The 14,400-nt window shown below is 45.6% G+C and overlaps 1 protein-coding gene across 8 annotated transcripts in view; it reads left to right on the forward strand.

Annotated features, from left to right (window-relative positions):
• exoc7 (exocyst complex component 7) overlaps positions 1 to 14,400 on the forward strand; it is a 46,264-nt gene that overhangs the window by 24,242 nt on the left and 7,622 nt on the right. For 5 of the 8 annotated variants that reach the window (XM_073026464.1, XM_073026456.1, XM_073026457.1 and 2 more), the window contains 8 exons: positions 2,932 to 3,077; positions 6,490 to 6,642; positions 7,638 to 7,736; positions 8,751 to 8,813; positions 10,271 to 10,337; positions 12,303 to 12,341; positions 13,625 to 13,690; positions 13,970 to 14,090. In XM_073026464.1, the coding sequence (XP_072882565.1) occupies positions 2,932 to 3,077; positions 6,490 to 6,642; positions 7,638 to 7,736; positions 8,751 to 8,813; positions 10,271 to 10,337; positions 12,303 to 12,341; positions 13,625 to 13,690; positions 13,970 to 14,090 (754 nt within the window). The remainder of the gene's footprint in view (positions 1 to 2,931; positions 3,078 to 6,489; positions 6,643 to 7,637; positions 7,737 to 8,750; positions 8,814 to 10,270; positions 10,338 to 12,302; positions 12,342 to 13,624; positions 13,691 to 13,969; positions 14,091 to 14,400) is intronic. The other 3 variants (XM_073026458.1, XM_073026459.1, XM_073026463.1) reach the window with 1 other exon arrangement.

Consider the following 14,400-nt stretch of genomic DNA (forward strand, 5'->3'; position numbering starts at 1 on the left):
TCGCCCACGTCATACGATATGGCACATGATGATGATTGTGACAGTGGGTGCATGGCCAGGGGTGGTGGTAGAGGCAGATACATTAGGAATCTCTTGAATGGGCACATGGATGATAGAAAAATAGAGGGCTACATAGGAGGGAAGGGTTAGATTGAACAGAGTAGGTTAAAGGTTTAGCACAACATCATAGGCTGAAAGGCCTGTACTGTGCTCTAGTGTTCTATTTTCTATGAGTATTAACCCAACCGTAACAACCAGTACACAGAAAATGAAAACAGTTCAGCGTGTTTTGCTGTTGGATACACAAGATTGTTCATTTCATTACAATTATATTTGTAATTTGGAAAGAGCCTACTCCCCAATCTCCATCTGAATCTGATATGAAAGGGGAGTAATGAGTGAGAAGCTGTGCCTTGTGGTTGTACCACCTCAACATGATGTTAATGGACAATTACCACTTCCCCCTCTTTCGGTAAAGTGTTTGTAACGCGCAGGCCGCACAAGTGAATTCAGAAGTCAGAGAGGCGTCACCAAAAAGTAGATCTGTTGGATATCATCTCCTTCACCAGTGACTGGTTGCGTGAGGAAATCTGGGGTGATGTAATTTTGTTCATGAGATGAGGTGAACTGCGTAGGGAGTGAGTGAACTGCTTCCCTCAGCGCTGGTTTCACACATCCTAAATTATGTACTGTGACAGAAACGTGCGAGCAGATGCCTCGGGCACATGTGGTGTGTAGAAGCTGGGTCAGAATTGGCTTTATTAACACTGACATTCATAAAGTCTGTTGTTTTACAGAGGCAGGACACTGCAATACATAAACATTACAATCAGCAGATGCATAAATAAAGTGCAAAATGGTGAGGTAGTGTGCTTGGGTTCATAGGTCGTTCAGAAGTCTGATGGTGGAGCAGAAGAAGCTGTTCCTCAAATGTTGAGTGTATGTCTTCAGACTCCTGTACCTCCTCCCTGATGGTAATAATGAGAAGAGGGGATGTCCTGATTGGTGAGAGTCCTTCATGATGGATGCTGCCTTTCTGAGTCCCCTTTATTTTCGGATGTCCTTGATGCTGGCGAGGCTAGTGTCCATGGTGGCATCTCCATATCAGATGATGATGCAACCAGTCCGAATGTTCTCCACGGTATTGCTGTAGAAATTTGTTAGTCTTTGGTTACGTAGCAAATCTCCTCAAATTCCTAATGAGGTATATCCATTGGCGTTCTATTACTCTCACCTCTTTTTTATCTGCATCTTTTCATTCAAACAACTCAACCACAATTAATCTGCTTTCACTACAACTTGTTCTTTCAGTCTGCCTTGGTCTCCTGGTCTCCTGCCTAGTGTGGGCATTCCAATTTGCTTTCTTCACCCTCTTTAGCTTAAATCTTGTTTTCGCCCTTTCCTAGTGAAAGGTCTCCAGCAAGAAGTACTGTTTTGATGTAGGGTCTCCATTGATTCCTTTTCTTCCACAGATGCTGCTTGACCCCTGCGTTTCTTCAGTTTTTTCTTACTGTTTTTTATTCATGGTCCTTGAGGTTAAACCGTGATCGCTATTGGAAATGCACATGCGGCATGCTTGGCATCCATGGAGGAGAGTAAACAGTCGACGTTTCATCATGAAGGGTCTCAGCCTGAGACATCGACTGTTTATTCCCCTCTGTAGATGCTGCCTGACCTGCTGAATTCCTGCTATAGCTAGGGTGCCCAAGACTATTCCACAGTACTGTACTTGTCAATGAGGAGCAGAGAGCAAGCTTGTAAATCTGGCAAAAGCAAAGGATTTGGGAATGGCAAGTGTAGAGTGCCGTGGGAGGGGTGTGGAACAAGTAGCAGAAAAGGAGTGCCGGGGCTGTGGTGGCACATGTGCAGACACATCCAGCCCTGAGACACCAGGCAAGGTCAATGGATTCCAAACAATTGGTTTATTGATCATTACAGAATGTGTCTCTGGTGCTTCCCGCTCCCTCCCCTCTCCCTGCCCCCTTCTCACTCTCAGTCCACAGAGGAGACCCATATCAGAATCGGGTTTACCATCGTCCACTTAAGTCATAAAATTTGTTTTTCCCTACGGTAGCAGTACAGTACAATGCATGAAATTACTGCAGCACTGTGCAAAAGTCTTGGGCACCCTCGCAATATATATGAGCCTATATTGTGTTAAACGGCATTTCTAAAATTAATATGAACTTGGAGATCATTTCATCTTTTTGCGTGGGCAAAAAGTTGCTCAGTTAAAGTCAATGGATTCTCTGTGTGTTAACAGCCTGGATCAGACACAGTGATTAAGCCTTCAGAATGTTTCCTGCCCTTGTTCTGTACTCTCTCCTTCCCTCCCCTGCCCTCTGATTCAGATTCATTTATTTATCACAAAAGCATCAGAACATGCAGTGAAATGTGTTGTTTGCATTAAGAATCAGAGTACCTGAAGGATATTCTGGGGACAGCCCACGAATGTCACCAACATTACCTGCCCAGAGCCGGAGGTAGCCTCCTGGCTACCCATTCCCAACACCATCGCAGTCCCCCTCCCGAGTATCGGTAGGTGTTGTCTGTTGGCATCCACCAGCCAGTGGGGATAATGTAATCTGTCACTGGAAGCTCGGGCGGGATGAGTCAGAATCACTGACGTGTTGTGAAGTTTGTTTTGCAGCAGCGATATGGTGTAATACATAAAAGAATGTTGCAATAAGAAATACAAAAAATAAGTTGTGCAAAAAGAGTAAGATAGTGAGGTAGTGTACATGGACCGTTCAGAAGTCCTCCGGCAGAGGGGAAGAAGCTGTTTCTAAAATGTTGAGTGTATATTTTCAGGCTCCTGTAGCTCCCCCCGGATGATAGCAATGAGAAGACCATGTAAATGCTAAACTTGTATTGGGAATGTCTCTGCCTTTTGTTTTCCCTGGATTCTTTATATTTTCCGGTTTATCTCAGGGAAGGACGACATAATGGACAGTGAAATTGATTCTTACATTCACTGTATCAGCGCGTTTGTAAAGCTGGCCCAGAGTGAGTACCAGTTACTGACGGAGATTATCCCCGAGCACCACCAGAAGAGATCTTTCGACTCCCTGATACAGGTGGGATCTCACTGCTCCTCACTTTACTGCTTTCTCCATTAAGTCGAAGTTACTGTGCAAGTTGATAGTGTGGTTAAGATGATGTATAGCATATTGCCCTTCATGTGTCAGGGGATTGAGTTTAAGAAACATCAGGTAATGTTGCAGCTCTATAAAGCTCTGGTTAGAGCACACCTAGAATATCGTTCAGTTTTTGTTGCCTTTTTGTAGGAAGGATCTGAAGACTTTAGAGAGGGTACGGAGGAGATTTGCCAGGATGATGCCTGGATTAGAGAGAGAAGGATAAAGATTAGCTTTATTTGCCACATGTACACTGAACATACAGTGAATTGTTTGTATCAAATCTGCAAGTTTTGTGCTGAGTAGTTTGTGAGTGTCACTATGCTTCTGTCGACAACATAGCACTCCGACAACTCACTAACCCTAACTGTACATCTTTGGAATGCACGAGGAACCAGAGCACCCAGAGGAAAACCTCGTGGTCATGGGAAGAACAGACAGCAACAGGAATTGAGCCCTGTTAGTGATAACTGGTGCTGTAAAGTGATTACGCTAACCACTATGCTGCCGTTTTATGCAGAGGTTGGACTGGATAGGACTTTATTTTTTAAGAGTGTAGGGCATTGAGAGGTGATCTTATGGAGGTTTATAAAATCACACAGGGCATAGAGAGAGTGAATTTGCTTAGTTTCTTTCCCAGGGCTGGTGAATCAAGAACTAGATGTCACGGGTTTAAGGTGAGAGGGGAGAGATTTAATAGGGATTTGAGTGGTAACTTTTTTTTACACAAAGGGTGGTGTCTACGCCAGAGGATGGTGCATCTTTGGAATTCATTGCCACAGACAGCCGTTGAGTCCAAGTCATTGGAGAGATTTAAACCGGAGTTTCACATGTTCGGATTAGTAAGGATGTTGAAGGTTACGGGGAGAAGGCTAGAGAAGATTGAGTGGGATAATAAATTGGCTGTGATTGAATTTGAAGTAGACCGAACATCCTCAATACCCACACCACCGGGTTCAGGAACAGTTAATACCCCGCAGTCTGAATACCCACACCACCGGGTTCAGGAACAGTTAATACCCCGCAGTCTGAATACCCACACCACCGGGTTCAGGAACAGTTAATACCCCGCAGTCTGAATACCCACACCACCGGGTTCAGGAACAGTTAATACCCCGCAGTCTGAATACCCACACCACCGGGTTCAGGAACAGTTAATACCCCGCAGTCTGAATAGCCACACCACCGGGTTCAGGAACAGTTAATACCCCGCAGTCTGAATAGCCACACCACCGGGTTCAGGAACAGTTAATACCCCGCAGTCTGAATAGCCACACCACCGGGTTCAGGAACAGTTAATACCCCGCAGTCTGAATAGCCACACCACCGGGTTCAGGAACAGTTAATACCCCGCAGTCTGAATACCCACACCACCGGGTTCAGGAACAGTTAATACCCCGCAGTCTGAATACCCACACCACCGGGTTCAGGAACAGTTAATACCCCGCAGTCTGAATACCCACACCACCGGGTTCAGGAACAGTTAATACCCCGCAGTCTGAATACCCACACCACCGGGTTCAGGAACAGTTAATACCCCGCAGTCTGAATAGCCACACCACCGGGTTCAGGAACAGTTAATACCCCGCAGTCTGAATACCCACACCACCGGGTTCAGGAACAGTTAATACCCCGCAGTCTGAATACCCACACCACCGGGTTCAGGAACAGTTAATACCCCGCAGTCTGAATACCCACACCACCGGGTTCAGGAACAGTTAATACCCCGCAGTCTGAATACCCACACCACCGGGTTCAGGAACAGTTAATACCCCGCAGTCTGAATACCCACACCACCGGGTTCAGGAACAGTTAATACCCCGCAGTCTGAATACCCACACCACCGGGTTCAGGAACAGTTAATACCCCGCAGTCTGAATACCCACACCACCGGGTTCAGGAACAGTTAATACCCCGCAGTCTGAATACCCACACCACCGGGTTCAGGAACAGTTAATACCCCGCAGTCTGAATACCCACACCACCGGGTTCAGGAACAGTTAATACCCCGCAGTCTGAATACCCACACCACCGGGTTCAGGAACAGTTAATACCCCGCAGTCTGAATACCCACACCACCGGGTTCAGGAACAGTTAATACCCCGCAGTCTGAATACCCACACCACCGGGTTCAGGAACAGTTAATACCCCGCAGTCTGAATACCCACACCACCGGGTTCAGGAACAGTTAATACCCCGCAGTCTGAATACCCACACCACCGGGTTCAGGAACAGTTAATACCCCGCAGTCTGAATACCCAAACCACCGGGTTCAGGAACAGTTAATACCCCGCAGTCTGAATAGCCACACCACTGGGTTCAGGAACAGTTAATACCCCACAACTATCAGGCCTTGAACCAGTGGGGATAATTTCAATTACCTTCACTTACCGCATCACTGAACAGCTCACTCAACCTATGCACTCCCCTTCATCTCGTGTTTTCGATATTTATTGTTTTTTTTGTATCTTTCTCGTTTGTATTTGCACAGCTTGTTGTCTTGTGCTCACTGGTTGTTTGACTGACCTCTTGGGTGCTTTCTTTCACTGATTCTGTTACGGCTGTTGGATTTACAATGTATTCCTGCAAGAAAATGAATTGTGGGGTTGTATATAGTGATGTGTGTATGTATATAGATATGTGTGTGTGTGTGTGTGTATAAAGCCCTTCCCTTGGACAACATCGATGACATGGAGAGGGGAGACTTGCAGCTTGGGCAACTGCCGGTCTTCCATTTAAAAAAAAAACCTTGTCCAGGCTTGCAGCCTGGAAACTTCCCAAGGCGCGAGACTAATGGAGGCCTACTGTGTGTGTCTGTGTCTGTGTCTGTGTCTGTGTCTGTGTCTGTGTCTGTGTGTCTGTGTGTGTAAAATAAAAAAATGTGCATGTGTATATGTGATTTAACCCCCCCCCCCCCCACCTTTTAAATCTACTCCTCAGCTTTTTCTCAGTCCTGCTGAAGGCTTTTGGCCCAAAACGGCGACTGTACTTTTTTGATAGATCTTGCCTGACCTTTTGGGTTCCTCTAGCTTTTTGTGTGTATTGCTCAGATTTCCAGCATCTGCAGGTTTTCTCTTGTTTTTGGAAAGGTTTACAGAGTTCTGGGCCAAACACTGGCCAATGGACTGATTTTGATGGGTATCTTGGTTGCTAGGGAGCAGTTGGGCCAAAGAGCCTGTCTCTGTGTTATATAACTCTGACTCTAGGTGATGGTGTATGAAATTGTTAACAGTGCTGGCTGTCGTCTTGTCAATAGAATTTCGGGTGAACCTGTTGGTGTTTAAGGGAAGGGTGGAGATCTTCCTGCTGGGTATTGGAGCCTCTGACTGAATTCAGTTCATTCCTATTACAGGAGGCTCTGGACTCCCTTATGGTAGAAGGAGACAACATCGTGTCCACGGCACGCCGAGCTATCATGCGGCATGATTACTCTGCGGTCCTAAACATATTCCCCATCCTTAAGCACCTCAAGCTGATGAAACAGGAGTTTGATCAGGTTCTTCAGGTGAGTGCAGCAATGGCATCTAACATTCTGCTTGTGGGGGGGTGGAGCCTGGAAGCACTATCTCCCTGTACATGTACGATGCAACTGAGAGGCCAAGCGGCCACCTTGCCCTGGCTGAGGGTTAGTGCACAGCAGGAAGAGGTGTGTGTATCCAGCAACATACAACTGTGCACCTAAGGAAAGTGAGAAGAGGGCATGTCCTGGATGGTAAGGTCTTACATGATGGATGGCACCTTCTTGAAGCATTGCCTATTGAAGATGTCCTCGATGGTGAGGAGGTTAGTGTCCATGATGGAGCTGGCTGTGTTTACAGCTTTTTCTGATCCTGTACTGTGGCCCCTCTATACCAGACGGTATTGCAACCAGTCAGAATGTTCTCCACAGTACATCTGTAGAAATTTGTAAAATTTGTAACCTCTGTAGTATCCAAGACATCTTCAAGAAGCGGTTCCGTAAGAAGGCAGCATCCATCTTTAAGAACCGCCACCACCCAGGACATGACTTGTTCTCACTGTTACCCTCAGACAGGAGGTACAGAAGCCTGAAGGCACACACTCAGTGATTCAGAAACTGCTTCTTCCCCTCTGCCATCCGATTTATAAATGGACATTGAAACCAATGAATATTACCTCACTGCTTTTTTAATTTCTATTTTATTGCACTATTTATTTTAACTTAACTACTTAATAGATACTTGCTATAATTCATTTTTTTCTCTATATTTATCATGTATTTCATGCTGTAAAGTTAACAATTTCATGACATGCCGGTGATACTAAAACCTGATTCTGATTTGCACGAGTCTTTGGTGACCTACCACATCTCCTCAAAGTCCTAATGAAGTAGGCCAGCTGCTTGTTCCTCCTTTGTAACTGCATCAATATGTTGGGCCAGGATTGATCTTCAGAGATGCTGACATTTTCTCCAGTGCCGATCCCTCGATGAGGAATGGTGTGTGTTCTGCTAATCACCTCTGTCATGCTTGCTTTGTGTAGGGCACAGCTGCCAGCACAAAGAATAAATTGCCAGTGCTGATCACTTCCATGGAGACCACAGGTGCCAAAGCGCTGGAAGAGTTTGCAGACAGCATTAAGGTAATGTATGGGTCTGTAATAACTTACTGAATACTGAAAGGCCTAACTACTGGATGTGGAGAGCATATTTCTTATGGTGGGGGAGTATAAGGCCAGTGGGCACGGCCTCAGAGTAGAAGGATATCCCTTTAGAACAGAGATGAAGAGGAATTCATCGCCACAGATGGCTGTGGAGGCCAAGTCGTTGGGTATATTTAAAGTGGAGTTTAATAGATTCTTGATTATTAAGGGTGTCAAAGGATCCTGGAAGAAGACGGGAATGAGTTTGAGAGGGATAATAAATCTGCCATGATGGAATGGCGGAGCAGACACGAGGGCCCAAATGGCCCAATTCTGCTCCTGTGTCTTACGGTCTTTCCCTTGAGTTTGAAGTAAACTAATTTTAGCTGTATGTAGTAAACAGTATCCCTTAAAACATTATCCCTGAGCTAAAGATTGTATAATTATATAGTTCAGCTTTGAAGTGCCCATGGCCTTGTGCTGATCTTTTAACCTATGCCAAAATCATTCTAACTTTTCCCTCCCACACACAGCCTTCCACTTTTCTGTCATCCATGTGCCTGTGTGAAAAGTCCCTTAATATCCCTACTGTATCTGCCTCTAACACCACCCGTGTGTTTTAAAAAAAATACCACCTCTGACATTTTCTCTCCTCCATACTTGCCTCCATTCACCTTAAAGTTATGCCCCCATGTTTTAGCTGTTTCCACTCTGAGGAAACGTTTGTGGCTGCCCCCTCGATTTATGTCTCTTATCGTGATACCTCTATCAAGTCTCCACTCATCCAAGAGAAAAGCCCTAGCTCACTCAACCTATCCTCGTAAGACCTGCAACATCCCGGTAACTCCTTTCTGCATCCTCTCTTAAAACTTCCACATTGTTCCAATAATGAGACAAGCAGCATTGAACATAATACTCAAGGCTGACTTCTAAATAATAGATCTTTGTCCTTTGAGGGAATGTTTCTGTTGCAAGTGGACGTTTGTTTTGATTATTGTTTCTTTTTTTCCGCAGAATGACCCAGACAAGGAGTACAACATGCCCAAAGATGGAACTGTCCATGAACTGACCAGTAATGTACGTTGGTATGGCGCCAGCACCCTTATTTAGTCCTGTAGCATTTTGTGTGTTTTGAGTTAATCTCCACTGCATAGTAAACAACTTGGCTTTGAGCAGGAGTAGTGAGAGGAATATTGTGCACAGATGCCTTCCTTGCCCAACTGAGAAATACATTGTGTAATGGCGATACACTTTTACCACAGGAGGGGTAAGGCACTCCTTCCCTCCACTAGCCTGCAGGTCACCCTTGGGCAAGGTGTAGCTCCTGCTTATCCCCCCAATCGGGGTCGCGTGAAGCCATGGGAGCAGGTGGTGGATGGTCATTTGAGCAGCCGGTACATATCACAAGTCCTGGTTATGCACCACTGATGCCAGGCAGACAGTCTCTGAAGAGTATTGATAATGGCTGGGCCCACCTGTCTTTCCATGACCGTGATTGTTCTTGGCAAATTTTACAGAAGTGGTTTGCCATTGTCTTCTGCTGGGCAGTGACTTTACATGTCATACGACATGGCACATGGTGAAGATGATGGGCCAGTCTTAGGCCGGCTTCATGGTGGCATTGGGAATGTGGGAACACTACCAATGTATCCTGGGATCCTGGGATGAAGGGGAGGGAAACATCTGATCTTATCAACAACCAGTGCCTGCCACACAGTGTCGATTGACTTTAGAGCACCACACTGCTCAGGCCCTTCAGCCCACGATGTTGTACCTATATCGGTGCCCAAATATTCTTTTCCTGTTTATCATCCATAATCCTTCGTTCTCTCATTCATGTGTCTATCTGAAAAGCCTCTTAAGCTCCACAGAACTGCCTGGTTCCAACACTGCCCTTGGTAAGCCATCCCTCTGCATAGACAAACAATTACTTAACTCCCTTTTTTCCATTCCCCATTCTGGCTCCCTTCTCTTATCACCTCTTTCTGGTTCCCTTCGTATTTCCCTCTCTCACATGCTCCACTGTCCTCCCCTATCAGATTGCCTCTTTATCCCTTCCACCTAAGACCACCCAGTTTCTTACTTCATCCCCCCTCTGCTCCCTCATCTATCACCTGCCATCTTGTAGTCCTTCCCCTCCTCCCACCTTCTTCCCCCTTTTCGTGCAGTCCTGATGTAGGGTCTCAGCCTGAACCATTCACTGTTTATTCCCTTCCGTAGCTGCTGCCTGACTTGCAGAATTTCTCCACCATTTTGTGTGCGATGTGCTCGGCACATCGTCTTTAAACCTGAGCCCCTCCCTAACCTTAAAGGCTTTGTCCTCTGGTATTGATATTTCTATCCTGATAACTTGCTCATCCTCAGACGTGGGTGGAGAGGGGTCATTGGCTGATGACCTGGAGCTAAACCTGGACCTTTGGTTGGGTTATTGTGTGGGGAACGGTTAAGGGAGATCGCTGGGATGGAAGGGAGTTTTTAAAAAAATGTTTGCTACATGAAACTGCAAAATCACTGAATTTTTTTTAAATCTTCAGGCCATATTGTTCCTTCAGCAACTGTTGTACTTCCAGGAGACCGCCAGCGCCATGTTAGCATCTCAGGGTAAATATGCTTACAGGCGTACAGAGGCAAGCCTATCCAGGGGTTGGAGGACAGTGTATGGGAGGGAGGAACGGGGCTTGTTTCGCTGTTGTTGCTTCGTTGTGTTCTGTGTTAATCTGCCGAGCTTTGTGGAGGTGCTGTGTTGACATCAGAATGTGTGGTGATCCCTGTGGGCTGCCCCTAGTATATGCTTGGACTGTGTTGGTTGTTCATGCAATTTCACGTGTGTTTTGATGTATACATAGTAAATAAATCAGAATCTGGATTTAGTTATGCCCTGTGCTTGATGTGAATTGTTTAACACTTCCGTCGAAACATGCTCCAATGTGACTACTGGAGTTCACTGGCAACCCAGTGTGATTGAGGCTAGTTAACCACACCGTTTCAAAGTTGACTTTATTGTCATGTATTTAAGATTATGAGAGGCACAGATAGAGTAGACAGCCGGTATCTTTTTCCTCAGGATTGAAGTCTGATACCAGGGGGCATGCATTTAACATAGAGAGTTGGTAACCTCAAACGAGATGTGAGGGGTAAGTTTCCTCGACAGTGGTGGGCGCCTGGGGTGGTAGAAGCAGAAACATGAGATAGGCTGATGAACGTGAGGACGATGCAAGGACATGGACGTTGTGTCGGCAGGTGAGATTAATTTAGTTAGCCATGTGAATAGTGGTTTAATTGGGTTGGCATGACATTGTGGACCGAGAGGTCTGATCCTGTGCTGGACTGTTCTGTGTACGCAGGTGCAGTGAGAAGCATCACAGGCACGGCATTCCCAAGAAGAATGTAAATTAAACATTATCACAAGTTTTGTAAGAGGGAATATTGTTAGAACAGAAACTAGTCCATGTGATCATTGTTACTAATAGGTAGTGATCAGGGTCGTGTTGGTTAGTTCAGGAACCAAGTGGTTGAAGGGAAGCAGAGCTGGATAAAGATTGAGCTTTATTTGTCATCTGTACATCAAAACATACAGTGAAATGCATCGTTCGTGTCAATGACCAGCATAATCCATGGATGTGTTGGGGCATCACGCAAATGTTAGCACGCCTCAGGCACACAACTAACCCTGACCCATACGTCTTTGGGTTGTGGGAGGGAACCCACACAGCCACAGGGAGAATGTACAAACTCCTTCCAGACAGTGGTAAGAATTGAACCCCAATCACTGGCGCTGTAAAGTGTTACAATAACTGCTGCACTAGCATGCTATTGTTGAACCTGGTGGTGTGGGACTTCAGGCTTCTGTACCTCCTGCCAGATGGTAGCTGAGGGAAGATGGCAAAGCCTGAATGATGGACGTCATTGATGTTAGACGTTGCCTTCTGGAGGCAGTGTGGCCATGGGATTGCTAAAGGAGGTCAATAATTCTCCTATACTTGAAGATTTACCTGTCTATTAATGGAGAGATTTCTGTCAATGTACTTGTGTAAAAATATGTAGTGTGGAGATCATTTAAAAATGAAGGCCTTTCAAAACAGCTCATACAGAGCCAATGAATTCAACTGTTATTAATTCCTGTCTTGATGGAGTGTTTATTATAGAAACATTTTCTCACATTGCCTTTCATGAATTTGTTTTATCTTTCTGTGATATTGCATCTGTTCCCTGATGCTCCTGACCCTCTGTGTCCATCGTATTAATCACCCACTGCCTTGTGCCCGACACCCCCCCCACCCCCCAGCCGTTACCTGTCTAGTGTGGTGTTTTTAAACTCTTCTGTCTCTGTTGATGTATTCGATGCTAAGCTCCTCCTCTGTTGCTACCAAACCCCTTTGTCCACTCCTTGACCCCCCCCCCCCCCCACCACCCATTTCTGTCTGTCTGCCTGATGTTGCAACCCCTGCCTAAGCTGATACTCTGGTGTCGTCGTTCTCATCGTCCACTGTTTTTTATTTAACTATTCGACATTAATGATCTGCTAACTCTCACTTTTGCACTTTTTTGCTCTGCTCTGACCGATAGTTCTGGGGGACACTTACCATATCCCTTTAGACCCCAGAGGTGAGTCGATGTATCTGTAAGTCCCATCATCTCTGGCATCTGTCTGTTGGTTGATGTTATATCCTTGGAACCCATGTATCCATTAGTCCATGTTGCCAACAGTTTATTTGTTCAAGTGAATTCCCTGTAGGGCTTGGAGATCAGTTGGAGGAAAGCTACAAGCTACCGACTAGGATGTTATATTGGACCACTATTGTTCTGTAAATAGGCTAAATTATTTCAGTGTGTGTTCTGAAGGGCAGGTTGCTAGCTACCTCTGTGTAGAGAGCCAAAAAGCAAATTGCTAGCCATTCTCCACCAACCAAAGGTGATCCAAGTTCCAGACACGAGATTCTGCAGGAAATCCAGAGCAACACACACTCAAAATGCTGCTGGAGAAACTAGCAGGTCAGGCAGCATCTATGGAGGGGAATAAACAGGATCATCTGGGTCTTGACTTGAAATGTCAACTGCTTATTCCTCTCCGTAGATGCTGCCTGGCCTACTGAGTTCAGCCAAGTTCCAGATACTGTTTTTGTCACCTACCCCTTCTCTGAGCTATTCTGTAACAGCTTATAATTTGCTTGGAATCCAAAAATCTGTCCAAACGAACATCTGCACCCATTCAGAGTGAAGACATTTCTCTTTACCTGTCTCTAAATGGCTGGTCCTGGCTGTTATAAACTGAGGCATAGATAGTGGACAGCCAGAGACTGTTGCCCAGGCTAATACCAGGGGCATAATTTTAAGGTAATTGGAGAAAAGTATAGAGGAATGTCAGAGGCAAGTTATTTTAACTAGAGTGTATGGAACGCATTGCCAGGGCTGTGGTAGAGGCAGATATATTAGGGGCATTGAAAAGATTCTTGCACAGGCACGTAGACGGGGAGTTATGTGGGAGAGAAGGGTTAGTTTGATCTTGAAGTAGGTTAAAAGGCTGGCACTACACTGTGAGCCAAAGGGCCTGTACTGTGCTGTACTGTTGAAAGCTCTAAGTTTCCTTGATCCTTGTTCAGTGGATGGCCCAAACAGACAAGTTGTTATACTGGAGCAAATGTCAGCCCTGTCCCCTTGTACCCTTCTCCCTTCCCTGCAGCCTCCCTTTCTCAGCAGTACAGCTCGCTGGTATCCCAGTGGGGCTGAACTCTGGGGTGAGGCGGTGTGGAGGAAACACTATGGATCTGGGCGCTGTCTGTTATTTAAAATGTTGTGCATCTTATCCCAATATCCCACTCCCTGAAGCTGAGTTTATTGAATGGCTGCGTTTGGTTTTCTGACTAAGACGGGAAATTGTTGACTTGCAGAGGTTGGAACTTCGTCCAGCTCCTTCAACTCCGAGTTCAACCGGCGACTTCTCAGCAACTACATCTGTGAGTATTCAGACGGGGAGAGGGATCTGGTCTACCACAGCATTTCAATGATCAGTGCACTGTACTGTTCAAAGCACATGTGTCACCACCTACAACCCTGAGATTCATTTTCTTGTGGGCATTCACAGTAAATACAAAAAATTACAACAGAAAACTGCACGTAAGCAAAGACGGACGGATGGACTAACAACCAAAATGCAAAAGACAACAAATTAACCAAATACAAAACAATGTAAAAGAGTGTTTTACACTTTAAAGCAATTTCCTTTCTTACTGTAGGCAAAATACTCGGCAATCTACAACTGAACTTGCATAGCAAGGCCAAGGTGTATGAGGATGCAGCCCTGGGTGCTGTCTTCCTTCTCAATAACTTCAACTACATCCTCAAATCTCTGGAGAAGTAAGTTTGTGATAATCAAGCTCTATGTTCTCAGGATAATAAATGTAAAAATTGTTCTAATAAAATCAAAGGATAGATTCCAGTTTTGTCCTTTTGCTGTTCTCCCGGCTGAGAATTAATCCTTCTCTCTCCTGATTTACTATAAACTAGCTACTTATGGTTCTGGGTCTGGGCTATCTAGGTCCCTTGGGCTTCAGTGTGCCCCACAGATGTCACAGTTTGGATGGGGGAGATGGGATGAACTGAGAAGCTGGGTGGTGATAGGTGGAAGAGCTGAAGGAGGAATCTGATCGGAGAGGAGAGTGGATCA

This window comes from Hemitrygon akajei, chromosome 22 (genome assembly GCF_048418815.1).
Source record: "Hemitrygon akajei chromosome 22, sHemAka1.3, whole genome shotgun sequence".
NCBI classification, from domain to species: domain Eukaryota; kingdom Metazoa; phylum Chordata; class Chondrichthyes; order Myliobatiformes; family Dasyatidae; genus Hemitrygon; species Hemitrygon akajei.